Source organism: Gadus chalcogrammus, chromosome 19 (genome assembly GCF_026213295.1).
Source record: "Gadus chalcogrammus isolate NIFS_2021 chromosome 19, NIFS_Gcha_1.0, whole genome shotgun sequence".
Lineage (NCBI taxonomy): Eukaryota > Metazoa > Chordata > Actinopteri > Gadiformes > Gadidae > Gadus > Gadus chalcogrammus.
Window position 1 is genome coordinate 11050592 of NC_079430.1, and position 27943 is coordinate 11078534.

General features: G+C 47.1%; 2 protein-coding genes across 3 annotated transcripts; one reads left to right on the forward strand and one right to left on the reverse strand.

Annotated features, from left to right (window-relative positions):
* The first annotated feature begins 2622 nt into the window (after positions 1–2622).
* Positions 2623–12243, forward strand: irf5 (interferon regulatory factor 5). Its single transcript, XM_056578587.1, has 9 exons — positions 2623–3149; positions 3993–4320; positions 5202–5388; positions 6978–7003; positions 7090–7117; positions 7388–7915; positions 9047–9436; positions 9804–9922; positions 10194–12243. The coding sequence occupies exons 2-9, from the start codon at positions 4150–4152 to the stop codon at positions 10380–10382; spliced, it is 1638 nt and encodes a 545-aa protein (XP_056434562.1). The 5' UTR covers positions 2623–3149; positions 3993–4149; the 3' UTR covers positions 10383–12243.
* A 275-nt stretch (positions 12244–12518) lies between these two features.
* tnpo3 (transportin 3) lies at positions 12519–26294 on the reverse strand. Of its 2 annotated transcripts, XM_056578702.1 has the most exons (24): positions 25787–26294; positions 24024–24224; positions 23372–23445; positions 22765–22921; positions 21739–21882; positions 20903–21078; positions 20395–20533; positions 19568–19714; positions 19346–19453; positions 19044–19135; positions 18545–18684; positions 18393–18404; positions 17935–18126; positions 17334–17425; positions 17080–17156; positions 16894–16954; positions 16588–16728; positions 15887–16003; positions 15487–15581; positions 14904–15060; positions 14075–14242; positions 13495–13607; positions 12901–13000; positions 12519–12767 (listed from the first exon to the last, which is right to left on the reverse strand). In XM_056578702.1, the coding sequence occupies exons 1-23, from the start codon at positions 25904–25906 to the stop codon at positions 12940–12942; spliced, it is 2784 nt and encodes a 927-aa protein (XP_056434677.1). In that variant the 5' UTR covers positions 25907–26294; the 3' UTR covers positions 12519–12767; positions 12901–12939. The 2 variants fall into 2 exon arrangements, with proteins under 2 accessions (XP_056434677.1, XP_056434678.1); XM_056578703.1 differs by lacking the exon at positions 18393–18404.
* Between the last annotated feature and the right edge of the window lie 1649 nt (positions 26295–27943).

Below are 27943 nucleotides of genomic sequence, written 5' to 3' on the forward strand. Positions count from 1 at the left end.
ACAGATAAGGTTGTGCATGTTTAATGATCAGTGAAAGGAAGTGCAGGGTTATTTATGTGAAGAAATAAATGTTAGTTTTACATGACTACAAGACTTTTTGGGATTGGCATTTTGGGCTCTGATAGAAAAAAAGGTTTTCTTTGGAACAAGAGATGAACATGAAGTCACAGTGAGTTATTTTCAAGATGATTGGATGTGCTCTAAGAACATCGGAAGTCCTTTTCCTGTACAAGTCCTTTGTGACTTTTTACCGTTCAGGGGGAGTAGACCAGAAAAGGAATTCATCAATCAAATGATCTCCTTTTGCTCCTGGATTCTTACTCGTCAGAACAGACATGGAACAAAAAGGACTAAACAATGGGCCTCCCCCCTCCCCTCCTGCATGGGCTCTATGGAGACCACTGCCAACCGGGCAGTTGTTTCTGTGATCGTGTACATCCATATGAGCATCTCTCATCCGAACAATTATATCTTTATGGAAGTGTGTGTGTGCTTGTGTATATGTTAGCCTTTGTTCGGGTGAGGGTGTGCGTAAGCCTTTGTGTATGTATGTTAGTCTATGTGTGTGTGTGTGTGTGTGTGTGTGTGTGTGTGTGTGTGTGTGTGTGTGTGTGTGTGTGTGTGGGTGCTTACTTCCTGTTTCCTGTCCTGTCCCCCACCAACAATAGTGTGTCAAGAGGGGGTAAAGGACAGAAAGTAGAAGCCTCTGGCTGTTCCAATCATTGTTCCCCTGTTTTCTCCTCCTCTCTGCCACACGACCCATCCTAACACTCTGTGTGTGTGTGTGTGTGTGTGTGTGTGTGTGTGTGTGTGTGTGTGTGTGTGTGTGTGTGTGTGTGTGTGTGTGTGGGGGGGGGGGGGGTCATCTCTCTCCCATACCGTGTTGATGTGACTAAGCTTTATTGAAGTCTTTGCTTACAGTATGATGGATATAATAGGACTAATACAATGGATTGTTTCAAACCTGTTACCTCCAATCATGTTCCAATCAAGCAATCTTGGTTCTTCTTGACATCAAATATTCTGGTTATATATTAGGGTGAGGAGGTTATTTTGGAGGTTCTAACATTTTTATTTTTTTTTTTTGCAATCAGCTATTAAATAATCGAGATCCAAACGTCGAAAAAAATAAGTATATTTCAACAAAATGAATTGCTTTCAAAGTTTTGACGGCAAAATAAATGCATTTAATCATACATATACCTTCGATTTTTGCCTGCATTTCCCCCTTTGGTTATGCTGCAATGGTTTGCGCTTGGTGCCATTTTTTTGCATTGGAGCCATCCAATGAGGGTAATATTTGTGTATTTTGTAAAGAAAATAATATTTTGAGACCAACCAGATGGCTGAAAAGCTTTAGAGGTCCAAAAAAGTGTCGCATTCAAATTAACATAATCGATATAATAATGAAACACATTTGGTTAGGTTGTCTTGTGAACCGTAGGCCTACTGTCTCACGCTTCATGTTATCATTTATTCAGGGCGAAGCTCCGTAGCCTCAGTGTTTCCCCTATGCGAAATATGACCACCGCTGCTGAATTTCTTTTTTTTAACAAGAGGAGAGGAGAGCTTCAGCTTATCTTTTAAAAAATATGAATATTATATTATTTTGCGCTACGCAAAATAATATAGTCCTACCATTCCGTGCGCTACGGACGATGGATATCAGGTCAATTCACAAAATATATAAAAATATATAAAAGGAGAGGAGAGGAGAGCTCCGTCTTATCTCTTTAAAAAACGAATGTTATATTATTTTGCGCTGCCGACGCTTCATATCCAGGTCAATTCACACACCTGTGAGTAAAGTATAAACGGAGAGGAACTTCCGTAAAGTTGGAAATAAATTGGCAGATTCGGAGTTTGCGGTCCCATAGATCATCACCGAAACATCGTTCCGACACAAATGACACCTCTAGCTAAATTTAGTAAGAGAACCAGCTACAACATTGTTTTCATCCAAACGAGCCGTCTTTAGCGAACGGTAAAATGCAAAAAAATTGCGAGCTGAAAAAGAAACATTTCACCTCCGCTGCTGCAACTCCTTAGGGGAAACACTGAGCCTACTTAGTTGTCCATCCCCGTCGAACACATTGCGAACTTGCCCCAGGTATCCTAGTAAGTAAAGTAAATCTGTCTCATCGGATTTTGAAAATAAAAAGCCATTGAATTTTAAGCACTGATTATTTATGCATTGAAATAACATCTGGATTTTTTGCCTCTGAATTTAACTCTTCACATTTTCAACAAATCATTTTCACCTTTCGATGTTAAAAAATCAAATATTCAACGTTGTAGGCTCTATAGGATCGAAATTCAGAGGCAAAAATTCCAAATAGGTTATTTCAATGCATAAATATTCAGTGCTTAAAATTCAATGGCTTCTCATTTTCAAAATCCGACGAGACAGAATTACTTCCATAGCAGCGACCTCTAGTGGCCAACTGACACAAACAGGACTACAACTCAATCACATCGAAAACTTAAAGATTTTTCTTTTATGGTATTTCTGATCCGTATAATACTATTAATAATAATATGAAATTTTTAGAAAAAGTATGAAAATCAAAAACCACAACTTAAAACATAATGACTTGACTGTGATTCAATCCAATAATTATTAATGTTACCGTGCCATTTACAGCGAGGTCGGATTTACATAGGTCTGATTTATATATCAATCACGGACGGTCAGGTTGACTTTGATCTAACAGGATGATTTCCTGACACAAACCGACACATACTGATATGTGTGTTAGTTTTTATATCTATTCATGCCGGGCGTGAGTGTGGAGAAGCGTAACAACACGGATCGCTTGTTTCCGTCTGAAAGTGCCGAGACACCCGGAAGGGTGGTACCTGTCCTGTTTGTTAGTTCTGCAAACAACGCGCTCCACAATGTGTTTCATTCCATGAGTCGCCGCTTCATGGTGCATTTCATGCATTTTCCAACAGTGTGAAATCTCTGGTATTATTTCCCAAAGTCATGGGGGTTTATTCGGAGGTCTTTTGACGACTGAGACCCACACACCTGCATGTCAGCAACACGTAATCGCCGATGGTCTCCAGCTGCTGTGAAGAAGTTTCGGATCGAGTAGTCCGCTGAACTCGGAGCGCGAGGACCTCCCTGGTGTTGTTGTGAAGATAAGGCAAGTTGACATGTTAATATAACGGCATGAATGATTACAATATTCAAAGTTATGACTAATGCTTTTTTTGGCTTGCTAAGAGGTAACCTTAACAACTAAGTGCCCAATGGCGGACAATTATTTTATTATCTCGCAACCAGAAAGGCTACATGCTCTCCAAAGACTACCCGACGAGATCACCACTAGCTGGTGGCTGGTCAAACCCGACGTTTTGCGTCATACACAGTAATACCAACTGAAGCTAGAGACCCAAGTGGTGGTAGTCCGTTGCGGAGTAGACCCTCGTGAACGGGAGTTAAGACCCCTTGTTTCTATATACTGAGTTACTTGCGTCCACTCACACATTGCGGTGAATGCGTTGACATAAGGAGTGCGTAAACATTCCCACTGCTTGTCGGCACATTTCATCTTCCAAACAAACAGAAACGAATGTTTTATTTCACAAAAAGGTGGGACACACACACACACACACACACACACACACACACACACACACACACACACACACACACCCCTAATGCATTATGTGTTTTAATTACGTTTACCATCTACTCTGCAGTTTAAACCTCAGATTTAACGCAATGAAAAAATTGTCACCAGTCATTCGACACATTGCTCCCCTGTCTCCACTATTCATTTAAAGCGATCATAACCCAAACATTAGCTTGTTACCTTCAGAAATACTGCCATTCTAACATCGATATCTTATCTTTACCAAAGAAGCAGATGAACGAAATGGCTTAAGACTGAGGCCTCTTTTATCGGATTCCAACACAGACAGAACGATGAGGAATGGCATGGCTTCATCACAGCTCTGTACGGTTTGCTGTGTCTCCTTCACAGGAGACACCCGGGAAAGGAGCACCAGTCCTTAGACATCGCTCTCCACACTGGCAACCATCCAGCTCTAGCATACCTGTCAGCTCTACTCGTGCCCCCCCCCCACCCCCCCCCCCCCCTTCCCCGAGCCTGGCAGCTGCCATCCCCCCAGTCCTCCACCATGAGCATCCAGCCGCGGCGGATCCGGCTGAAGCCCTGGCTGTTGGCCCAGGTGAACGGAGGGCGCTACCCGGGCCTGAACTGGCTCAACCAGGAGCGGCTGTTCCAGATACCCTGGAGGCACGCCACACGCCACCTGCCCATGTCGGAGGAGGAGAACACCATCTTCAAGGTGTGTGTGTGTGTGTGTGTGTGTGTGTGTGTGTGTGTGTGTGTGTGTGTGTGTGTGTGTGTGTGTGTGTGTGTGTGTGTGTGTGTGTGTGTGTGTGTGTGTGTGTGTGTGTGTGTGTGTGTGTGTGTGTGTGCGCTTTAAAATGCGTAGCCAGCCAATATAGCTGATGAGCCACAGAAGCTGATCTGATTTCAAGATCGGCGGACAATGATAAAAATGTATTCAATATTAGTGTGAGGTTTGACATTAAGAACTTCCCCTTCATTTTTGTCTTTTTATTTTGACACCTTTTTGGGACAGTCTTGAGCTTTCACACTTAGTCAGTGTGCACCATAGACGAGCCATATCCGCTCTAATCATCGGTTTATACAACAACACATGCAAGTGTTGGTCTACCGGATACATGGCGCAATTTTATTTTTTCCTGCATTTAGCAATGTTTGGATTGTAACCGTTTGACCTGCAACAGAATACAAAAGTAAGACTAGCCATGCCACTTCCTTTCCAGACTTGATGTGCCTGAGGCGCCCCAACGGTTTCATTTCACTTTCTCAAACACAATTTTTGTGAAATCACATGGAACCATTTCCTTGTTGGCAGCTTAGTTCCTCATTTGTTCTTCTAAAGAATAGACCGGGAAGAAAAATGTAGGGAGTATTAATGTGACGAATTTACCTTAAGGTGCTGATTCAAAGGGATTACATGGGTACATCATTCATTCATTTTGTACCGATGTTCATCAGACATTCCACATATCATTCGTTTACGGTGTCATTTGGTTAAATCCATTCTCCATCTTGTCTATGATAATCTTGCCCTTGTGAATGTTTGTTGGTATGTTTGCCTTTGATAACTGAACGTGTTTCCTCTGCGGTCCCAAGGCCTGGGCCTTGGAGACAGGCAAATATCAGGAGGGAGTGGATGAGCCCGACCCGGCCAAGTGGAAGGCTAACCTGCGCTGCGCCCTCAACAAGAGCCGCGAGTTCAAACTGATGTACGACGGGACCAAGGAGAACCCTGTGAAGCCCTACAAAATCTACGAGGTGTGCGACCAGCCCGGGAACGGAGGTTAGTATGCCAGCTACCCTCTTGAGTCTGTTCACAAACACTCTGAGGACGTTTGGGACTGAGGTGTCAAACTTAAAGGGCAGGAAAAATGCCATGTTACTTTTAAATGTTTGCATTGAATGATCGTCCTTTATCCTCTAGGTTAAAAAGAGAACTCATTCACTGAATTAGAACGGTTTTTTTAATTGTCGAAAAATGTATCAAGTAAAAAAAACAAACTCAAAGGGACCTTTTAAGTTCCTTAAAGGTCCCATGGCATGCTACTTTATGGATGCTTTTACATAGGTGTTAGTGGGCCCCTAATGCAGTACTTGAAGACGTTCGACAAATAAAGCCTTGGTGCACAAATACAGCCACTACGAGCCAGTCCCACAATGAGTTTTCCACAAATGTGCCGTTTTTTAGAGGCGGGTTGAGGGTGGGGGTGCGGCCCTGAGCAGCTTGCTGCCACGGTACCATGTGCTCGTGTTTACAGTGGATGCATCGCAATGGCAAGGCGCACACAGCTTTTGGCCGTGTTCTGTAAATATTCTGGAACACTCTGGAGCTCTATATCTAAATAATATCATATTATACATAGATATCTATATCATGTAATATATATTATCACTGCCTAAGCTGTGTGCTCCTCCAGACGATATTATGAATCTCAAACGACTGTGTGGGGTTCTCCGACGTCTCTGGTTCTTCCACTTCCACATCAATCTGAAGTAGACGTGAACCACGACATGGAAGAGAAAGGGACTGTTGCCCGCGATAGACTCCCGCCAGAGCCCTGCTTCCCGTTGCCAAGGCTCCACCGCCTCGGCAGCGGGCGGGGGGCAGCGCCGAGTTACCACTGCCCTGAGGCGGTGGTGGCGGGGGGCAGCGCCGAGTTACCACTGCCCTGAGGCGGTGGTGCCTCGGCAACGGGCAGCGAAGCTACGGTGGAAGGCAATCGCGGGTAACAATCCCTGTCTCCTTCATTTTTGCGGTTCACGTACTTCAGGGAGTCAAAGTCAAAGTTCCTTTCCCCCCAATTCCTTCTCAACCATGGCTGAGATAACCCCCACTACGAGTCACTTTATGGAAATACCAGAGACGTCAGAGAACCCAACATGTTATGCGGCATAACACCAAGAGCAGAACGGTTATCCAAATAACAACCAATTGTACAACACTTGCGTTACAATGTGTGTGCACACACACGCACAAGCACACGCGCACGCAAATCAGAGAAAGGGTAAGTATCATGAAAATTCCAAATCGGCGCATCTGAGCTTTGCTTTTTTTAAAGGCAGAGCAGGATACCTAGTACTCATTTTACACCTAATGCCATTTCTAGGTACTGGGGGACCACAGGCAGGCCAGGGGAAGTCATATTAATGTTAGAAAACCTCATAAAGTAAAATCCTATAATATCAAAATACACCCATAATTATTTATTTTCTATTTGTTAAAAGCTAGTCAACGAATAGTTGTTCAAATGACTTATTTATTTAGATGGCAGCAACCTCAAGAGTCATCAATATGTATTTGATCTACTATAGTGAATCCTCAGAGAATGGTCGTTCTCGAAGCCTGACGTGGTTCCTTGCATTCTCTTTCAGATGCTGTGGATGAAGACGACGAGGAGGTAAGGAGGGAGAAATGTGCAAACAATTCTAAATATATTTAGAATGACAGATGATAATCATTGCAAATTCCTGTACATTACCCTAGATGCCGAATCTTGACGATCTCACTATCGGTAAGTAAAGTTTCTTTACGGAAATGTACTTCCATGAAAGAATAGCTGGGCATAGAAAACCTTCAATGATTCTGACACTCTGAAAAAAAAAAAAAAAAAAGATATTCCTATTATATCAACATATATATTTATGACCAAATAAATGCCCAAATATCCGTTGGCAAGTCAAGGGAAGGGTAAACTTGGGTGAATCTATGTTTTCCGAAAATGCAAACGTTCAACCACCTTCCCCCACTGTCTCAAAGTGTGCGTCCGTACTCCGTCCCCCAGACCCCAGGCCCAGCGACGTGGGCGCCTTCCTCAACTACCACAGGGGTGAGGTGGAGATGGTCCACTTCACCCCTGCTCTAGGCGGCCCCTTCGGTTCCCCCCGGGTCATCCCCATGCCTCAGGTGGACGTCGTGCACGCCGTGCACGCCGGGCCCCTCGGGGGCCTGCCCAACGGGCTGGGGGGGCTGGTGGCCCCCGTGCACGTGGAGATGCCCCCGATGCCGCCCCCTGCTGTGGCCGCCGCGGCTCCCCTCCCAGGGCCCCTGGGGATGGACGCCGGGGCCGTACCCATGGACACTTGCTCCATGCCGGGCATGCAGACACAGAGAGAGGCCCAAGCCCAAGCCCAGGCCCAGGCTCAAGCCCAAGGCCAGGCCCAAGCCCAAGCCCAAGCCCAAGCCCAAGCCCAAGCCCAAGCCCAGGCCCAAGCCCAGGCCCAAGCCCAGGCCCAAGCCCAAGCCCAGGCCCAAGCCCAAGCCCAAGAACAGGCCCAGCACTGCAAGTTTGACTTGCTGAGCAGCCTCCCATGTGAGTACTAACTTCTCTCTCCTTCCAAGGAGAAACGCTAATCGCCGTCGTGAGTCATGCCCTCTCTTCCTTTGTACTTAACACCATAGACTTAGTGTGTGTGTGTGTGTGTGTCCGGCGGGGATTAAGTGGGATTGGTCCCTAGTCTGTAAACGCCTCGCTCCCGTCTATCCGTTTGTCGCGCCCTGTTGCTGGCACACTCCAGCGTACTGCCTTGAGGTGTGGCGGACGGAGGGACTGGTTCCCTGGTTGCCGGCGGTGGAAAGTGTGTCTTTTTTTTCCACGGTGTGCTCAAGAACGTCTTGCTCGGCGCTACACAAGCCATTCCCAAGAGACTTCTCCTTGGATAATGTATATAATGGGACTAAAATGGGATTTTAAAAGGTGATTCGCTTTTACAGTGATACCCAGGGTTAGGTTGGCATCAGTTATGTAAAACCATGATATTATTCTTATTTAGACATGTAGAACAGGATTTTATCCAAAGTGACTCAGTGAATGCTGACTCAGTGAATAGATAATTAAAGAGTATTCAGGGATATGCTGTTTTGCTCAAGGGCTTTGAGTGTTGAAATCCATAACGGCAAACCTATCCTGTACTGCTGTAATATACATAATATGCATTCATAACACCTATTTATTATTTTGGTGTGTGCTAAGTGAAGTTGCTTGCACATGTCCTGCTGGAGGATTGGGGCTTTATGTTTCCATCAATAATATCAGCAGTTCAGCAGATGCGTGGTTGTACTGATTTGGGAGTGGTGCTCAAGAAATGACCTGTTGAGCAGCAACGTTGATTCATCGTTTTGGGGCTCAAGTCCCCGTCACCCACCCTCCCTTCCCTCTGACTGGTGCCACACACTAAACCTCTGACACCTTCTACACACTCTGCAACCTCATTTAACAGTCAAACTCCTTGCCAACTGACTTTTGAAGTTGACTTCCTTGTACTGCTAATGTGGAATGTTGATTGTGTGTTTTTTCTCTGATGCCCACTTGAACCTTGTCCTTGAGAAGGAGAAAGGCACTTTTTAACTTGCATTTATTCGTGTCAAAGCCAATGAGAGGTCTGTTCCTTTATTTTATTCTCATATATCTTGATGTATCCGTGACCCTCTTTCCCCCCCCCAGTGACCGACCTGGACCTGAAGTTCGAGTACCGCGGACGAACCGCCCGCTCCCAGACGGTCAGCAACCCCCAAGGCTGCCGGCTGTACTACGGCCACCTGGAGCCCACGCCGGGCCAGGTGGACCTGTTCGGCCCCGTCTCCCTGCAGCAGGTGCTGTTCCCCGGCGCGGCCGACCTGCAGAACCAGAAGCAGAGGTTCTACACGGAGGCCCTGCTGGACGTCATGGACCGCGGGCTGATCCTGGAGATCTGGGAGCAGGACATCTACGCCGTGCGCCTCTGCCAGTGCAAGGTGTACTGGTCGGGGCCCGGTGTGTCGGAGCACGGGCCGCCCAACCCCATGGAGCGGGAGAAGAAGATCAAGGTGTTCAGCCTCAACCAGTTCTTGGAAGGTAACGGGACGCGAGAGATGAGAGTGGACGACGACGTGTCTCCGGCTATGGGCTGTGACGGCGCACGCCATCCGCTGACGGATTTAAATTGAGACGCGCGCTGCGAAACGGAAGAATTCAAATTGCTTTTTCAGTTTTGCCTTCCAGAGTTGTTCCGTCTTGTAAAGCGACCGACTATGCGCTATATAAATGTCATGGATTATTAGTAGCTACCCCATCATTGTTTATCTGCTGGGCCTGCAGTGTCACTAGGAGCGATATCGAATGCATAAGACTATGCCTGCCATGCTCAACGTGTGATGCTAGATAAGCACAATACCATAAACCTATAAACAGGTAAGAGTCTTGCGTTTCTGTGCACGAATAGGGCTGATCATGTTCCACAAGGGGGATTCCCCGAACCCTCCCCCTTTCGAGGTCTACTTCTGCTTTGGTGAAGACTGGCCGGATAGGAAACCGAAGGAGAAGAAGCTCATTATTGTTCAGGTCAGCACTTTGAGAAGCGTTGACGATATAACTGGCCATAGGACTCATTTCCCATATGGGCAGTGTGCTTTGTAATGTCTGATTTAAAAAGTTTATTCTACACACCTATAAATGATTATAGGTTGAGTAGAATAAACTGGCAACAAACGGGTAGCTAGCGGTCTGCTTGACTACAGCAGGGCTGTAGTCAAACCAAAGGTGAGATATCATTTTCATACATAAATGGTAACTCTTGCTAAACGGACCAATCCCCTTCCCCCATTCTCGTCAGGTGGTCCCCGTGGTGGCCAGGATCCTGACGGAGATGTTCTCCGGGGAGCTCAGCTGGTCCACGGACAGCATCCGCTTGCAGATCTCCAATCCTGACGTCAAGGACCAGACGGTGGAGCAGTTCAAAGAGCTCCAGCGACTCCTCCAGAGCCAGCATGCTCAGGGCCCTTGGGGGCCGCATGTCCCTTGAGGAAAAAAGTAATGACATAGACCAGCAACCGTCCAAAAAAAGAACTACACTTCTTTGGAACTCTACAAGAGGAACTTAAAGTGTGCGTCCTCTGCTGGCCCCCAGAGACTATATTTGCGTGTTGGTCACATTGACCACGTCCTCAGTCTTTTTATAAAGGCCTTGATCCGACACGTCTGACTCATACAATATATTGTGCGTCGAGTTGTTTCAATGGCCTACATGCAAAGTCTGATGGTTCAATGCCAGCACATTTTTTGGTGTAAAGTATTTAAAAAATTGCCGTCACAGTATTGTACCATATGGGGTTAGCGGATGCCTCTTTGTTTGTGTGTAGTTGCCATAAAAATTATTCGACTTGAAAAACTTCAGTCATTCTGTGGAAATAAAACTGGCTTTAGTATGAACGATTCATTCAGTAAAAACTGTACTAAATGCGCTAAATAAAAATGCAGGTTTTCCTTTATACATTAAGCAGTTCATGTCCTGCTCTGTTGACCTATTAACATGGCCATGAACACAAGCACATTCCAGAGCGGTGATGTAACGGTGGCTGCTGCTGCAAGTGGATACGAGGCTTTTTGTTGAGCTCCTCAGCCTAATCTAGCCACCAGCTACGAGGATCGGATGACAGCAATTAACCACCAGGACGTGTCACGTCTGCCCCCGTTGTTTGGCAAACAGGAACCGGTTTTTCCAGACCATGCGGCTAACGGCACCAGCGGTTAAAAATAACAAGATATCCGATTAGCCTGTAGCAGGATGACATCCCCCAGTGATTTAATCAAAGTTTGGATATGATAAGTGTGCAGCAGGAAAACGCCATGGGTGAAATTATGCCAACAGCTCTGGACTAGCTCACATAAAACAGTAGCAATCTGTAAACGCTCAAAAAAAATAAGGCATCAATGTTTTTATGTACATGTATCGGACATTAAGCCTTTTATTGTCTTAGAGTGCAAGTGTCAAGTTACCAAGTTGGCATAAGTGGTATTAACAAAACTAGTTAGGGGAAATGATGCCATGTTATGCTGGTGGGACTGGTGTTAAAGTTTGTACGGGACAGAGGTGGAGGTCTCGATAGAACCAACTTGGACATGGATTATACAGAATTCAGATTCGCAATAACGGTGACAATCAGATTTTCTCCTCCATCCTTTTTAATTGTTTACAACAAGGCTACATCATTCGATGTTGTGGTGTCCGTTCCTCCCATGGTTTGGACGATACCAACTGGAAGAACAGGTACACTCGCACGCACACTGTCAAACGCACACTCAAACACACACACACGCACTCAATCACTCTCACACACAATCAGCCACTCACACACATGACAAGAAAAAGAGGTTTTTTCTTTTGCCGACCGAGTTCAAACGATATTTGTCTCAGCGTTTGATCCCCTGGCAAGGGATAACTAAAATTCCAGCCAACCATGTTAAAAAAAAAAAAAAGAAAAGTCAAAGGTGACGCCAAATTTTCAGCATTTCCCCCCCGGATTCTACCATCTAAATGCCGCCACAGGCACCGGCCACCATTCGTTGAAGAGCAAGCGTGGGATTGCGGTTGCACTCTTCCGATATGGCACACACACGCGCTCGCGCACACACAACGACCACATTAAATGTTCTAAAGACATGTTCCATGAAAATAAAGCTCTCTTTTTCTTAAAAACTCAAAAAACGTCTTTTTGATGCATTTCCATGTTTTGAAACCAGGCACATCCTTTGTTGTTGTTGTGGGTTGAGGTTGGGCTCTCTTTATCGGCATCTCCATCTCCTCGGCACGCGTCCGCTCTCCTTCCGCTTAAAGTTGAACTCTTCTGGGACAAGTCTTAATGGGGACCCCCCCCAGCAGATGGCTGCTAATCTCCTTTTGCTGCCTTGCCCGTGGGTTGGTGGGCTCCTCCTCTCTTGGCCCCCGCTCCATCCGGCCCTCCGTCCGTCCGCGCTGCCTACTGGGTGTTGCCTACAGGGCGACGGTGAGGCGTCGTAGCACCTGAATGGGCCGCGAGGGGGGAGGTGTCTGGGTGGTTGGGTGGATTGGTTGGTTGGTTGGGTGATGAGTGAGTAAGTGAAGGGGGGAGGGAGGGAGGGCGGGGCGGGGGTGGGTGTGGGGTGGGGGGGTGGGGTCTCCTTGGGCTCCACGCAAACTTTATATAGAGATATATATATATGTGTATATATATTTTCTTTTTGACCCCGTCGCTCAAATCACGCGGGTAGATGAGTTTGCGTTCTTGCGGTTTCCCCCCTGCCCCAGATTTGCAAAGTCCAGCCAACCTTCCAGTCGGAGTTCCCTTTAGGTTCTCGTCTGCTGTCCTCAGCGTTCGTTTTAAAATTTTTGCCGTCACCTCTGAATGTCGTCCAAACAAAAGATTTTAACCTGAAGAGAAGGCAAAACACAGACATAGATTTTCGTTCAAGTTTACGGCTGCGTGTTGCGAGTAGAATTTGTAACTCAAGAGGAGTTTTGTTTCTGGGGGCGTGTGTTTCTATGGTGGGTTCCGATTGGTTACCTGGTGGTGTCCTGGCGGCGCTAGTGTCGGGAGGCGTGGCTATCGGAACAGTCTGGTGAACTCTCGGATGGCCCAGCACACCTGCTTGCACTCCTCCGCACTGCAGTGAGGGGCGAACCACAAGTTGGGGTAAAGACATGCCGGCGAAGGACAAACAAACAACTATCGAAACTTGAGCCAAACAAGAAAAGCGGACATCATTCATGGTTTAACATCAAAGTGTGTTCAAAACTATTTGATATAGCCTCAGTTGTTGAAATGCATTTGATTAACCAATAAAGACCAAATTCAAGTCTCTTTCTTCCAACACATACTGTAAATGTTGTAGTTGGTCCTGATCCAGAGTATCAATATGATTTTGTTTACACCCAAAGTAATCAGTGTGTGTCAGACAATCAGGTTCAACCAGAGCGATATGATGTGACTGATGATCCGAGGAGAAGGTAGGAAGGTAGGGAGGTAGGTAGGGAGGGAGGTAGGGAGGGAAGGAAGAGAAGGGGCTGACGGGTGCAGGCACGCAGCGCCATGCGGTGAGGAGCGAGCCTCGACACGCAGGCAGACTACAAAAGGAATCTGCACGCTCTTCCGCCTTACCTGGTGACCTGCTTGTGGAAGTCTGTGAGCTGTTTGTGTGTGACGGTCACGGCCCCGCCCGTCGTCTCCTTGGGAAGGCCCTTCAGTGCCACCTCCAGCCAGCGGCAGAACGTCTGAGGGGGGAGGATAGACGAGTGTTAGTGACAGATAGGTACCCGCCATGTGGCAACTGGTCGGGGGACTAGCGCACAACACAGGCGGGGACAGAGAAGGGAGCAAACTGTCGATCCCAAAGGGATGAGAAAATGACTTAATACATGGTCACTCTGATCTTTAAGATGGGAATTGTATTCGTTGTCTTTCAACATTAAACATGAGTATGTTCTATGTAAACAATCCCAACACATTGCACCTCAGCACACTAAAAGGCAACCGACGGCATTTTGTGGTTGAAGATGTGGTTGAAACCTCTGCTCGCATCGTCACTAAAAGCCACTGAGCATATACAGCTATCGAATAATATTTGAACGCCCTATGTATCTCCATGGGGTTCTCAGAAATATGGGACCACCCGATCCGTTACAAGTACTTGTTCTTCCCCTGGATGCGTTCGGGGTGGGGGGCGCACCACTGAACTCACCGGCCGGTTGAACACCATGATCTCCCACAGCACCTCGGCCACGTCCGGCAGCGTGTACGCCGGCAGGCAGAAGCAGCACGTGTGCATGAGCTGGGTGACTAGCTGCTGGCCGTGCTGCTCCATGGCCTGGCCGATCAGCTGCTTCCGCAACTCAAAGTCCTCCTCGTGCTGCAGAGAGAGGGAGAGAAACAGCGACCCCCGTTGGAGGTGTGAGGGAACTGCGCACAGCGGAGGCACCGACACAGTAAGGTGACACGCAGTTGGCTCATGTTGTGGTTACAGAAGTTGGAAGGCCAACCGTCTGTTTGAATTTAGTAAACCTAATGGAGGAAAGCCTACTCCCGCTCCCAGAATGCACTATGGGAGGTTAGGCTTTGTTCCTCATGACAATGGACTGGAGTCAACGTCTACAATGCTGTGGCCGATTTCAAATCCTCTTTCTGGCCAGTATCGAGTTAATAGAAAGGTAAAAGTTCTAATACCGCACAAACACATGGCCAGGCATCGCCCCCCCCCCCCCCCCCCCCACACTGTGGCATAGATTCATATTCTCCTCACAGAACACTTTCAATTGATTGTTTTTCTGTTAGAAACATGGAAGTAAGAATTTAAGCCTTCCCCAAATGTTACATTACAATACATTCCTCCTGCCATCTAGTGTTTAATGTTACCAAACTGATCCGGCAAAGGACGGGAATGACGAGGGGACGGGAGGCGTAGGGGGAGAGAGAAGGGAGGAGGGGGAGGAAGAGGGGACAGGAGGAGCCCCACCCAAAGACCCTAGTGTCCCTCCCAGGTGGCCCTGGGGGGTTAAGAGGGGACCACTCACGTCGTTGCTGACCCCCGTGTGGATGAGGTCGCGGACAAACTTCATCACGCTGCAGTTGGCGTCCCGGTGGTCCAGCGTGGTGGCGGCGATGGCGCACTGGATGATGTGGACGATGATGCCGCTGCTGAGCAGGGTGACGGGGCTGCGCTGCACGAACCTGGGGGGCGCGGGCCGTCAATACCGTGATGCATTGTTCCATCCTCATTCAAACTTATGCAAATGTTAATTTTTTTTTATCATTGCGTTGGGTTTCTTGTGTACCGAGAACCACCAGTCTATCAGCGTTCTATCAAGATTTTGTACTTGTTAAACAAGAGGTTTTTTTCTTGCCATTAGGGGGGTCTAGGGTAAGGGGGGTGTGTTATATGGCATGTAAAGCCCTTTGAGACTGCACCTTTGAATACGGCTATCCAGTCGAATGCCTTTTGCAGCCTCCATTCTGATAAGATTCCCATCGTCTTGACGACACAATGTAAAGGCTTGCGGTATTTGCAAACGCTCTACAGTAAAAGGCCATGTGGACACAGCCTCACTTGAAACAATTGATTCACCCCCAACCAGAGAACCATCACAGACTACACACCTGGTGGCCAGCCTGAAGAGGTCGTCCACCGTGTCGGGGTGGTTCCTCAGGCCCAGAGGCTGCTCCAGGAGCTGGAAGGTGGGCATGCACAGAGCCTGGGGGGGGGGGGGGGGGGGGGGGAGAGAGAGAGAGAGTCAACAGGGGAACACACTAGAGGGGAGGGGGGCGGTGGTGCCATCTGAAGATCCATGCTGTGATGTCGACCATTGAACCCTAATTGGTCATCTACTGAGCAGCCTTTAAACGATCTTGTGTGACACAGGGGTCATATTGTAAAGAGTAGGGCATTTTAATTCGGAAGAAGTTCACAGAAAAAGGCGTTGGCTAGTCGCTGGCTAACTATCCATGGAGCGACTAATGTTGAGGCTCATCTAGAGAGCAGGCACGTGCGTTTGCTTACCTGCAGCATGTCCATCAGGCCCTGTCTGCAGCCGTCCTCCATGCCATACTCGTCTACTAGGATGCTCCCGAGGTACAGAAAGCAGGAGTGGGGGTACACCTGGTACACGCTCACCATCTGGGGGCAGAACGAAGGGGCACAAGGAAAAAACGGGTCAACGACTGTTACTGAAAAACCATAACTTAATAAATAGGTCAAATTTGCCATTGCCAAGGATTCACTTAGGATTTTTATCTAAAGAGACAGACTAAGTGCAGACGCATCCTTCAACATTAGGTACAGGGTTAGTCGTCTTTCTCAAGGATGCCTTCAGGTTGAATAGAGGATTGAACCCAGGACTTGAACCTACTCCACTCTGAGTTCAGCTACCCCCAGTCTCCCAAAGAAAACAATCCAGCCAAATCAGCACAAATTCAAACCACTTTCAGTCCAAACGAATGCAACGTGATTCTCAATCCACGCCAAGCCAACCGGCATGAAGGGGAAGGAGGGGAAAGAAGAGGAGGGGATAGAGGAGGAGAGAGCGGGGGAGGAAGAAGAGGGGGATCGGCGTGCTACAGGAGGAGATGGGGGAGTTGAGGAAGGAGGGGGAGGAGTCAAAGCAGGAAGGAGACAGCATGGGACGACGACGACGACGACGACGACGAGGGGATGGGAGGAGGGGACATTAGGGGACGGGGTTGGGGGGGAGCTCCACCCACCTGTGTGACCAGGGGCTGCAGTAGCGAGGCCGAGCCCTTGCCCACGCAGCGCACGGCGAAGCGGAGGCAGCGGCAGCAGCGCTCCACGATGCGGTTGTCTGCCTGGTGCGTGTTCAGCGTCTCCGACAGCACGGGCCAGATCTGACGGGTAACGTAGGGGGAAGGAACGAGGACGTCAGGGTCATTCTGTCAGTCGTACACTTAATGAGGCTCACCATTGAAACACTGGTCACAGGGTTAAGAATTAAGGGGAATAAACTCCACAGACTTCGAGGAGATATTCAAGACTGGAAAGAAGCCACTTACCTCTTGAATAACTTTCTGACAAGGATGTGTTTGTCCATTTTCTACAATTGGGTTTGTGTGTCTGGGAAAGAAACCACAAGTCAATGAGTGGACAGCTATGACCAATGAAGCTGCCAGTATCAGCTATATTAAAACCTTAAGAGGCATTTATTAATCATGATAAAAAATAACAATAATAATCCTTACCGGAAAATGACGGCTAATCTGTCCAGCCAGACAGTGGGGTCGGCCGTTTTCCCATTGGTTGGATTCTGAGCAAGAAGCTATATATAAACAGAGACCCATACAAGGAAAGACACATCAGTTTTTGCATACATACAATCTCTCTCCGACGAGCAAACGTTCTCTTTTACACCCTGGTCACCCAACCCCAAATAAAGATCACGCTGGTAATCCTGCACCGCGGGGGGGGAGGGGGGAGAGAGAGAGGCCACACCCACCTTTTTGAGGGCCATGACCTGCACTGCACACAGGTCACTCAGGCACTCAGCGATCTTCTCCAGGGGCAGGCGAGCCAGGACCAGCGCCGTGCCTGCAGGGAGAGGAAGCACGGACCATGAGCAATCACAGTCAAGGGGAGCGGGGAATACAACCCTGGACCTCAAGACGGATCACGCCCGATGTCAAATGGTTAAGAAATGAATCCTGTTAAGGAAGGATTACAACTTATATTAACGAATGGCACCAATAATGATACTATTACTAAGGGAACTGGCCACATATATTTGACCCCCCCCTGCACTCCCTTAATTAGCAGGGAAGACCTCTTGGGCAGTAACGCAGTGTGAGATTCCAGGGATTGTAAGGAGTGCACAATTGACAAGCATAGTAGCAATGCAAGCAAACATTTTAAAATCAGTTAGGGAATGATATCGTCTATTGGGACTGGGACTGGGGGGGTCTGGCCAGTAGCCAGGGAAAGGTGTTGGGGACAGGTCGTTGCCCAGTCAGCCAGCTGGTAGCCGTCAGACGCGTGTCCAGGCATCCATATTATTATTACTACGACATTCAGTGCGCACGGGACGGCTGGTGTGCCCCTACCTTTGAGCAGGCCGACGGCGGCCTCCGTGGAGAGGGCAAAGGAGTCCAGGGCGCGGGCGATGTCCAGCAGGCCCTGGAAGTGCTGGGCCATGTGGTCGCGGCACACCGAGCAGATGTTGTGGATGGCCTTGGCGGCCACCGACGCCAGGGGCTTCTCCCGAAGGCCCTTCATCAGGTAGTTCAGCACAGGGTCTGGGGAGGGGGAGGGGGGGGGGGGGGGGGGAGGTCACATCGAACAGACAGGGGAGACAGGTGATGAAAAGAGGAATAGTACAGTAATACTACCATGTGTGAATAGTGGGAATTAATTTGAAAAGAATGGATCGTGCTGATTATGACTTAGAGAACTTGAATCAAAGATGATGTGCTTTGTCACCCAAACGTTGTGTCAAAGTGTTTACTTGCGTTCCGCTAAAAACCAGAAAACCAGCCAACTTGCTGACCAAACAAAATCTTACCAAGGACAGCACCTAGGACCATCACCAAAACACACCAAACACTGCATCAGTACCAGCAGATGGGACATTATACGTAAAACAAGTGAGCTCCTCTAAACATGAGCAACATTGGAAATCCTTAAAAGGGGGGGAGGGGGGGCCATGGTGTTCACCTAGGAAGCGCGGGTGTCTGTCCACCACCTCGCTCATCTCGCCCACTAGCTCGATGCTGGTGTAGCGCACGGCGATGTGCACCGTCTCCGGCAGCTGCACCACCTGCTCCAGCACCTCCGTCAGGGTGGGGCTGTTCTGACTGGGGGAGGGAAGGGGTGGTGTTAATAAACAGGTGGATCGCCGTTGGACAAAAAGGACGAGACCAGCCTGACAGGACAATGAAGCCAGCCTTGCAATATAGCAGGCAAATTCCCAACCATGCTTGAACAATTATTGAAACATGATTGATCAAATAGGGATATTCAAAGACCGACTGACCTATGTTATGATGTAGTCAGCACAGAAATATTTAATATATTGCAAATAGACTTGACCAATGAATACAATTTAATGAATACCATTTAATTAATTAAATATACCCAAAGATGATAAATGAATTAAAATACATACAAATTATTTATTAATAAAAAAAAAGTTAAAAAAAAAGAATTTGCTTACGGGTCTACGCTTTTCGCAATGGCGGCCATGATGAAGAGAACAGCCTCCGTCACTTCCCATGGAGGGTTCCCGTCCTTCAGAGTAGAGTATAGCTGGGAGGGGGAAGTAAAGGCCGGGTGAGGGTTGTAGCATGCTAGTCCCTGAACATAGGCTCTCGGTAACCGTTGATTTGTTTTTTTTTTTAAAAATCGGGTCAGAGATAACGCTTTCTTGCTTCTGATGGACCGCCCCGCCTGGGTGACACCAGGAACACGGACAGGCAGGGACCCTTTGGAAAAGGCTGCTGCTGCGGCGACGCCTACCTGGGAGAAGCACTCCATGGAGCCGACGAGGAAGATGACGTCCTTCACCAGGTCGGACACCCTCATGCGGAACTCCCCGAAATCGTCCGTGTCTTCGGGGATTCCTTCCTACGTTGTCATAGAAAAACACACATCAAAGAGTCAGCCGGCTGGCCTTTAAGCTTCTTGCCTTCGTTGTGGAAGGAGACGGTCATCAGATTGGGGTGGGGGGTGTCTCCTTACGTGGTCGGAGTCCAGCTGGCAGTGGCGGGCGAGGCTGTGCAGCAGTCTCTGGATGTAGGGGCGGAAGATGGCGTGCAGGGCCGGCTCGTTGGTCTTGTAGAGGTGCTCGCCCAGCCGGTACCAGAAGTTGAAGGAGATCTCCACCACCTACCGGGCAACAACAAACATGTCAACACCTTGGTGTCGTGATACTGCACCGCTTGTACTGGTGTAGATGGCGGATCGGTAGATGGGGATCGGTGGCTATGATGGGACTTGTTTTTATTGTTTTCATAGGAGGACTCCAGGTCCAAAGCGAAGACCTGCCAACGGCGGACAGAGTTCACCATTTGGCAGGTTATAAAATGTCAGGGTTACATTTCAAAAGAATCTCTTGGCAGGTAGATTCCACCAATCATTGTTAAAGATAATTCTGGACCCAGAGTGCAGGCAGGGTTAACGGTGAGGAACAATATTTCTGTGCCCTCCATAGGCCTCCACAGCAATGCAGTACCATGCAACATAATAAAGATGCAGGGATTTAATTATTAAGATCTTAAGTCATGTAGCAGACGTTTTTCCACCAAAGCTACTTGGTGCATTCAGGCACTTGACATTTAGGAGCAGGTAGGGGATAGGGCACTGTGCCCATGTATGCCTATAGGTAAGTCGGCAGACATCAGGGATTGAACCTAGTACCTTTGGGCCGGGAGTCGCAAACCCTAACCACTAAACTATCCTGCCAGTAGCATGATCCTTGCCTGCAACATGCGGCGTAATAGGGTTACCGGGGTGAGAATGTGTGAGTGAGTGCGTCTATGGGTGTACATGCTCGGCGGGATACCTACTTCGTACTGGGGGTGTCCAGCGCAGATGAGCAGCAGTTCCAGGGTGCGGAGGTCCCCCATACCCTGGCCCGGACTCCTCACCGTGGTCTCCAGGAAGGTCTCGCACAGCTCCGTGAAGATGCGACAGTAATTCAGCACTCTAGAGAGGGAAACACAATAAAAGTTAAAGGATACGCTTAACAACTCAAGGCCAAATTGCGTCCGTCGATGCTACCGTAAAACTACCGAGTACATCTTAGGGTAAGCTTACCCAACACTAGGTAACGAACCGGATGCTAACCATATGTGCTTAATACTTGTGTAATTAAATAAATGCTCTATTCCTATGATGTTGTTGGCATGGTGTATCCACCAAGAAGGCCAAATATGTGACATGTGTGGTTACTCGTACGCATAAATAACAGACAAATCCCTCAGCATTAGTGGAATTCGTAAACAAGTCCACACAAGCCAGCCAGACAGCCCAGGACCCAAACAGGCTGCCTGTGCGCGCGTGGGTTCCCCTTACTTGTCGAGGTCCTCCCGGGCCACCGCCATGTGGTAGGCCGTCTCCAGCGTCAGCACGCCCTGGAACAGCTGCATGGCCAGCGCCACGTTGGTGTCCACGCTCTCGATGGCGTAGAGTGCCGAGCACACGCAGTCGGAGGCCGCCTCGTGCAGGTTGGTGGACGTCTCGTCCCTCTGCTGCAGGGCGCGGGGAGACACAAGAGGATCGACGCGTTGGTTTACCTTGAATGACTGGGGTTGTCTTTATACTATTGAGCAACAGATGTTTATGTTGAATTTCATCGGTTTGCATTCACAAAGTTTGCCATTGAATAAAGTGTTATTTGACGATAAATAACACGTTTTACATGGAATGACGCGTTTTTAAATAAAAAGTTTTTTATAACATGAATTTAAACTGAAAATGTTTTGTTGTTAACATTCCATATCTACTGCTTCTAGCACAGTGAACAATGCGAGCCATGCTACAACTTGTAGGATCAGGGCTGGTGAACAGCCAAGTATTTTCATCTCAGTTTAATTTAGGTTCAGAACATATTTTCGGCCCACCATCCAAGAAAATGTTAGGACTGGTATATTTATGACGCATTTCATACAAGCAGCACAACTATACATGATAAATTACCACAGCAATGAAATGATTATAAAAATGATGATTACTCTTTTAATTCACTTACTCAACTAATGGATTCATTTGGTCGGCACTACTTGGAATGCAAAAAAATGTATGCCAGGCGTGAAACATGGCAAACATATGAATGTGTTGTTCCTCGGTCCCGTCAGCAGGGGGCTGTACAGGGCCAAGAGAGGCGGCGGCAGCAGCGCAGCAGGACTCACCAGCACTTGGAAGAGGACGATGAGGAGCTGGTTGCTGGCCATGAAGTTGCTGTCCAGAACCCCCAGGTTGAACCAGCTGCCGAGGCACCGGAACACCTTGATCAGCATCTTCTCGTCGTTGCCCGTCTTCTCCACACACGTCGTCTGGGAGAATGAAAACACAACTGAGTCAACGCACGGGGCAACGAGATGTGTGTCACTGGGAAGGAAATATTCCAATTAAAAATTGGAGGGTATTCCGATTAAAAAATCAGGCATGGCTGTTTCTTATTTAATTCTTTAATTCTGTGTTATCTGGCATGGCCTGCTAGGAAAGAGGAATAATGTGGATGGTAGTATTGAGGGTCAGTGGTGGTGCAGTTACTGTTGCTCAGATATACTGTCACAACACGGATCACAGTCCAGTCGTCCCAGGGAGCGCAAAACCAAGAGGAAACTGGGACAGAACACACACACACACACACACACACGCACACACGCACACGCACACGCACGCACGCACGCACACACGGCTGGGGTGCTGCGAGTCATCAGAGACCGTGTGTGACACTATGAGATCATGACCCTCCCTCACTATGAGAGAGAACAAGACAGACAGTGAGGGAGAGAGAGAGAGAGAGAGAGAAAGAGGGAGAGATACTGAAAAAGTGAAAGTCCAAAACGGGGACAAAAAGTAAATAGCGTAGCATGGGAATCTCAATAAGAGGGAGGGAGGAAGAGCGAGACAGACAAACCGACGACAGATTGATGCAATAAACAGACAGCGAATTAATAGAGTATAGGGGAAACTAAATAAGGAAGAGCGGATAAAGAGCGAAAGTGACAGACAGAGAGGTACAATCCAGGAAAGAGAAAATGTCCTAAGAGGGCACATCAATGTTGTAACAGAAAGAGGGCAAGATATACTTTAAACAAGAGAGACGGGGTGAAATGACATATTGTGAATGGCATAAGGGGGCATCTAAATAACAAAGCGAGAGAGAGAAAAAGGGTCAGAGTCCGAGAGAGAGGGGCGACCACACCCACCAGCAGGGTGACCACGGTGCTGGAGTAGTAGGCCAGGTCCTCGATGATCTCCGTGCGGCGGTTGGCCCCGATGCGGAGCGAGCGACTGTGGACCTCCTCGGGCAGAACCGTCAGGATCTCGATCAGAAACGTCATGGAGCTGACGTCGTCGTTGTACCTGGAGTGACAGTGGGGTGTCAGTGCATCAAATATCGTCGATGCATGAGACACGGCACCGTCTGGCACTGAAGATACAAAGAGTAACAGCGCACACAGAGCCACGGGTACACTTGCACCCGATATCTGACACAAATGGAGAGCAGGGTATTGGTATCAGATATATTGGTCTATGCCTAGTACAAATCCTGCATCGAAAATTAGATGTTTGAAAGATGTTCTTCAACGCCACTATTGTGACATACAAGAGGAAGAGATTGTATTTAAATGGTTTCTATTAAAAGTCCCACAAGACAATGCATTACAGTAATGGATCGGGTTTAAAGAGGTGCACCATCCATTTGGTTACCGGTCATACAAGTGTACGCATCCTCCACATAGTGTTCTGAACTAACTCATTAGAAGTCCTTGACATGTTTTAGCATTGATGTCGTTTGAGCAGAAGTATTACTTTTCAATGAGTGTGTGGACACATCCTTTCCAAGAGGCCATCTGAAGTGCCAGATCTGCAATGGCCAGTGCCAACTGTTTGAGAGAGAAGGAGAAGAAAAAAGACAGGGCGTTGTTTAACTAAACTTTTAACAAAAATAAAAGGAACAAAAAAGGCAAACTCTAACCTCAATTACCCGTTTTGAATGGTTGATCAATTGCCACTTGCACAAAAAAAAAAATGTGGGGGGGATTAGAGAACACCATGCAACAAAAGCAGTAGATTGCGTAGCTTTTTTCATGGTATTGGTAAGAAGAAAAAAGGACGCTAGGGCCCTAGTAAACTAATGAGGCATTTAAATGCATGGTGATACATTCCAGGACCAGACAGGGGGAAAAATCCAGAACTGAACACGCCATTACGGAAATCCTGTCTAACTGGTTACGTTGCGCAGTAGTCTCCTAAATGTTTGACACAACTCTAAGGCAACTCTAGCTCCATGGTTTGACAGGGTTACACACAAGCAGGGGCAGAGTAGCATCTAGGTTTAGGTAAATAAAAGACAAACAAATAAATCAACCAACCAGACACAAACAAAACAACGGCCACACCCAGACAACCCACCACAACAAGCAGTGTGTGTGTGTGTGGGGGGGGGGGGGGGCTCGTTCACCTGAGTAACGATGATGGGCGAGAGATCTTTGAGGCTCTGAATGTGAGAGAGCAGGGAGTCGCGGAGGGCATTGTGCGTCTCCGCCGGGAGCTCGTAGAACGACGTCTGGATCTTCATCTTCATGGTCTGCGCGGCAAAGTAGCACGACTCCACGTCCTGTTTGAGCTGCAGGAGCTGGTCTGAGATTTCCCAGGCGTACATCTGAGGGGGCGCGGAGAAAGTGGGATCAATGGGAGAGCAGGTTTCAAGCATTTAGTAGAGTTGCACCAGCTACTGGCTACCGATTATGGACCACAGGTATTTGTATGAACAGCGGCGATAGGAAGACCAGCCATGTGGTCACATAGGATGATTTGTTTATGATTACGGCCATTCATTTCTACAAATAAAACGAAATTCTAATTCCTTACCAAACAAATATCTGCCAGGCATGACTTGCTAGGGGACTTGTTTGCAATGCAAATATTCTATAGAAGAGTACAGGGAAGCTCCACGCCACAACTGTATAACAAACAGTGCACTCACTCCCAGTTAGAATATCATATTATTACTTAGCAACATGACTGATTGAAATAGAGTATGGAATGACAGCAACATCCAAATATTTTCTGAAGGAAAAATAACTAATGGCGACACCTTTAACGCTTAAAAAAACAAACAAGACGAACAGCAGCATTGCCGTTTGACAGCACGCATACATGCAACCACTCAGTGATTTTGCTACCTAAACTTAGCTCACAAGATTGCCTTAAAATAGACGCAAAAAGACACCACTCGTCCATGATTTCTTAGAGCTGACCTGGGCTTTAAGTTGCATAGCATAAGCAGAGTGACTTTCCTCTATTGATCATTCCCCACGGATAATTATGTCGGATATTTACTTATTAGAACTCAAATATATCGTGGACTGCAACTCCTTATATGGGACTGTGTGGATAGTTTGGCTGCCAGTGTAATGCAGTGTAGCTGCAGTGCAGCTCGTCCACCCGGGGGTTAGAATGTGCTGAGCGAGTAGGAGCTCTGACCGTACTGACATACCGGGGTAAAACAACAAAGTTGCGAAGAGTGAAAATGCCAATGCGGAAATAAAACCCCTAGCGCATAAAACACACCGGGTCCCCGTAGGCAGGAGTGAGAGATAAGTTATTAGCTCCCGAAAGCCGAGGGGTGTAGCCAACGAATGGCTAATCTGCAACCAAGTTGTCCCCGTTCAGCGGCAACCCAAAGTGGACCAACAGTTAATTCTACAATCCATGTCATCCACTCAAAAAACATTGAAGTAAAAAAAAAAAGCCCCCAAGCATGTAACTACGATGAGCTAATTTGGCTAGCCAGGCCTGTGGCTCAACTCCCCAGAGCATATGTACAATGCTAATTCTCCGTGCTAGGCACATGACTACAGTAAATGCTACTATATTGGGCGTTTCTACGCAGAAAACACTTTATCGTACACCAATATCTGCCGTGTAGGAGATAGCTTGTCAAACTTATAAGGTAGATCTCCACCGGCGGATAGAGCGAAATTAGCGCTACGCGTGCTGTAAACCTGGCCTCTGTTTTGATTCATTCATTCAGTGTATATGCTCTTATTAAGACAATATATGGCGTCGCAGGACTGCGGTCTACATGTATATCATTACCCAACATGAAAACCATCGTTTGCTCCAGTACCGCTCGATTCAGCAACGCAGTGTTAACATCTGATGATGGTTTACAGCAGTAAAGGCCCCAGTCGGATCCTCCCACCTCTCCCATTTTCTTACCGATCTTTGCAGCTCGCCGAGCCACACCGAGGCTCGCTCTTTACCGGCGGGGTCCGGGTCGTGGTAAAGAGCCTGCACCGCTTGGTAAACAAGCGGAATGGTGGGCTTGCCCCCTTCCATGTCGTGATGCTATCTCCCCGAATGTAATAGATAAAACAATAGAGCGAAGTGAGCAAACGACCGTATCGTTTAGTTTGTTTTGTAGGAGAGTTGTCTATTCAGCCCTTGTGCCGACCGCCATCTCGCACTGGTTTCCCGCGTGCAACCTGTAATCTCTTCCGTGTAGAAATTTGCCCAGGGCCGTAAAAAACAAGCAAGAAATCGCCCCACAGTAAATAGGGTTGGACATTTAGGAATAAAATATATAAAAACCCTTGAGGTATTGCCTTGTTTAAATTCCCTTAAATAACAAATATATTAGTCTTGAAAAATAATGTTGATGAATCTTTGCTATTAATTCCTGGCCTGCCGAGTTCCTACAGAGTCGCTCATACCAGCTTCCGCAGGAGACTCACTTGTTCAGAGTTCACCTATTAGCCTCCCTCCTTACCCCCCACCGCTTCGCCCCCCTGGCTATCCTAAAAACACCCCTGATATGCACTGATGATATGTTTGGACGTCCTGGCACTTCGAAAGTACAGCACTGGGCATCGTGTGTAGCATCTTCCCCTAGCTATCTTTGTTGTATACGGGGAATGGGTTAACCTAGCAATTGTGATTGCTTGGCACTTACATTATTATGAACATCTTTACTGTATAGACATCGACATATTGTTGTTTCTCTTTCCAAAATTACTTATATGAGACGTTTGGATAACAGCGGCTGCTAAATGCCCTGAATTGAAATCTAAATGTTAATAAAATATTGGCATTATGTTGATTTTACCGCTAGATGGAGTTGAAGTAGCCCAAGCGAAAGAGTACGCTGTTTGAAAATGACAGTGTTTATCCCGGTTCGTTGACCCCCCCCCCCCCCCCCCCCCCCCCCCACACACACACACACACACAAACACACACACACCCGCATACACACACACACACACACACACACACACACACACACACACACACACACACACACACACACACACACACACACACACACACACACACACACACACACACACACACACACACACACACTGTGTTTGTAGGTTGTTTTAAGAGGGGTTTGATTAATTACTATGACCCATAAGTAGATCGTCCATTCAAATTCTAGAATTGTTTCACATTTATTTTATTTTATTTTTAGAATACAAAGTAGCCTTTAGCCAAAACCTGGTTGGTTTGTTATTACATCCTTTGGATTAACAAAGGATGTAATAACACATTTATTTAGAATACAAAGTAGCCTTTAGCCTACGGTAAGTACAAAAAAAGCACAAGATTGACTTATTTTGACTTTAAATAGATTTGTCAGATAGGACCAAGGTTTTCATAACCAAAAATATAGGGTCAAATCTATATATTATTATTATTATTGTTTTTAGAATTCACAAGAGGAACCGAGCCTTCTGATGATTTAATCAGTGCAGCATCTAATCACAATTATTCGGTTGATTGGTTAGTTGTTTTTTTCGTTGGTTTGTTATTACATCCTTTGGATTAACAGAGCTGCGAGAACTTAATTTAGTGCTCTGACAAAGCCACTAAATAACACTCTGTAAAGGACTACTCAACTGACAGAAGCTTAACAGGGAAACTTCATCAGTTAGTTTAGTCACTGTAGGCAAATATTATGGGTGTATTGTTGATAAACTGTGGAGGATTCCCCCTGATTTAACACAATTTGATGGAACCACTGTCTACATTTATGTTTTTATTTTATGCATCAATTGACTGAAGAGTAATTATAATAATGATAACCTAAAATATCCTACTCCTGATTATTACTTTATAACAAAGTATAATATTGTCATTATTACAAAAAACGACTCCTTCTGATTCATCTGGCTACTCTGCCCTCTGATTGATCACAGACTCACCTGTATGTCAACTTCAATAAACATATTTCTTGAATGACTAAATAGAAATAGAACTACTATGATGCACACCGCTGTTGCAGGTTTCCAGCCGACTGCCGCTACAGAAACACCAAACCCAGGTTGTGCTTGGCTCCCTGAATTCACAGCATGGTGACGATACAAAAATAGGTCT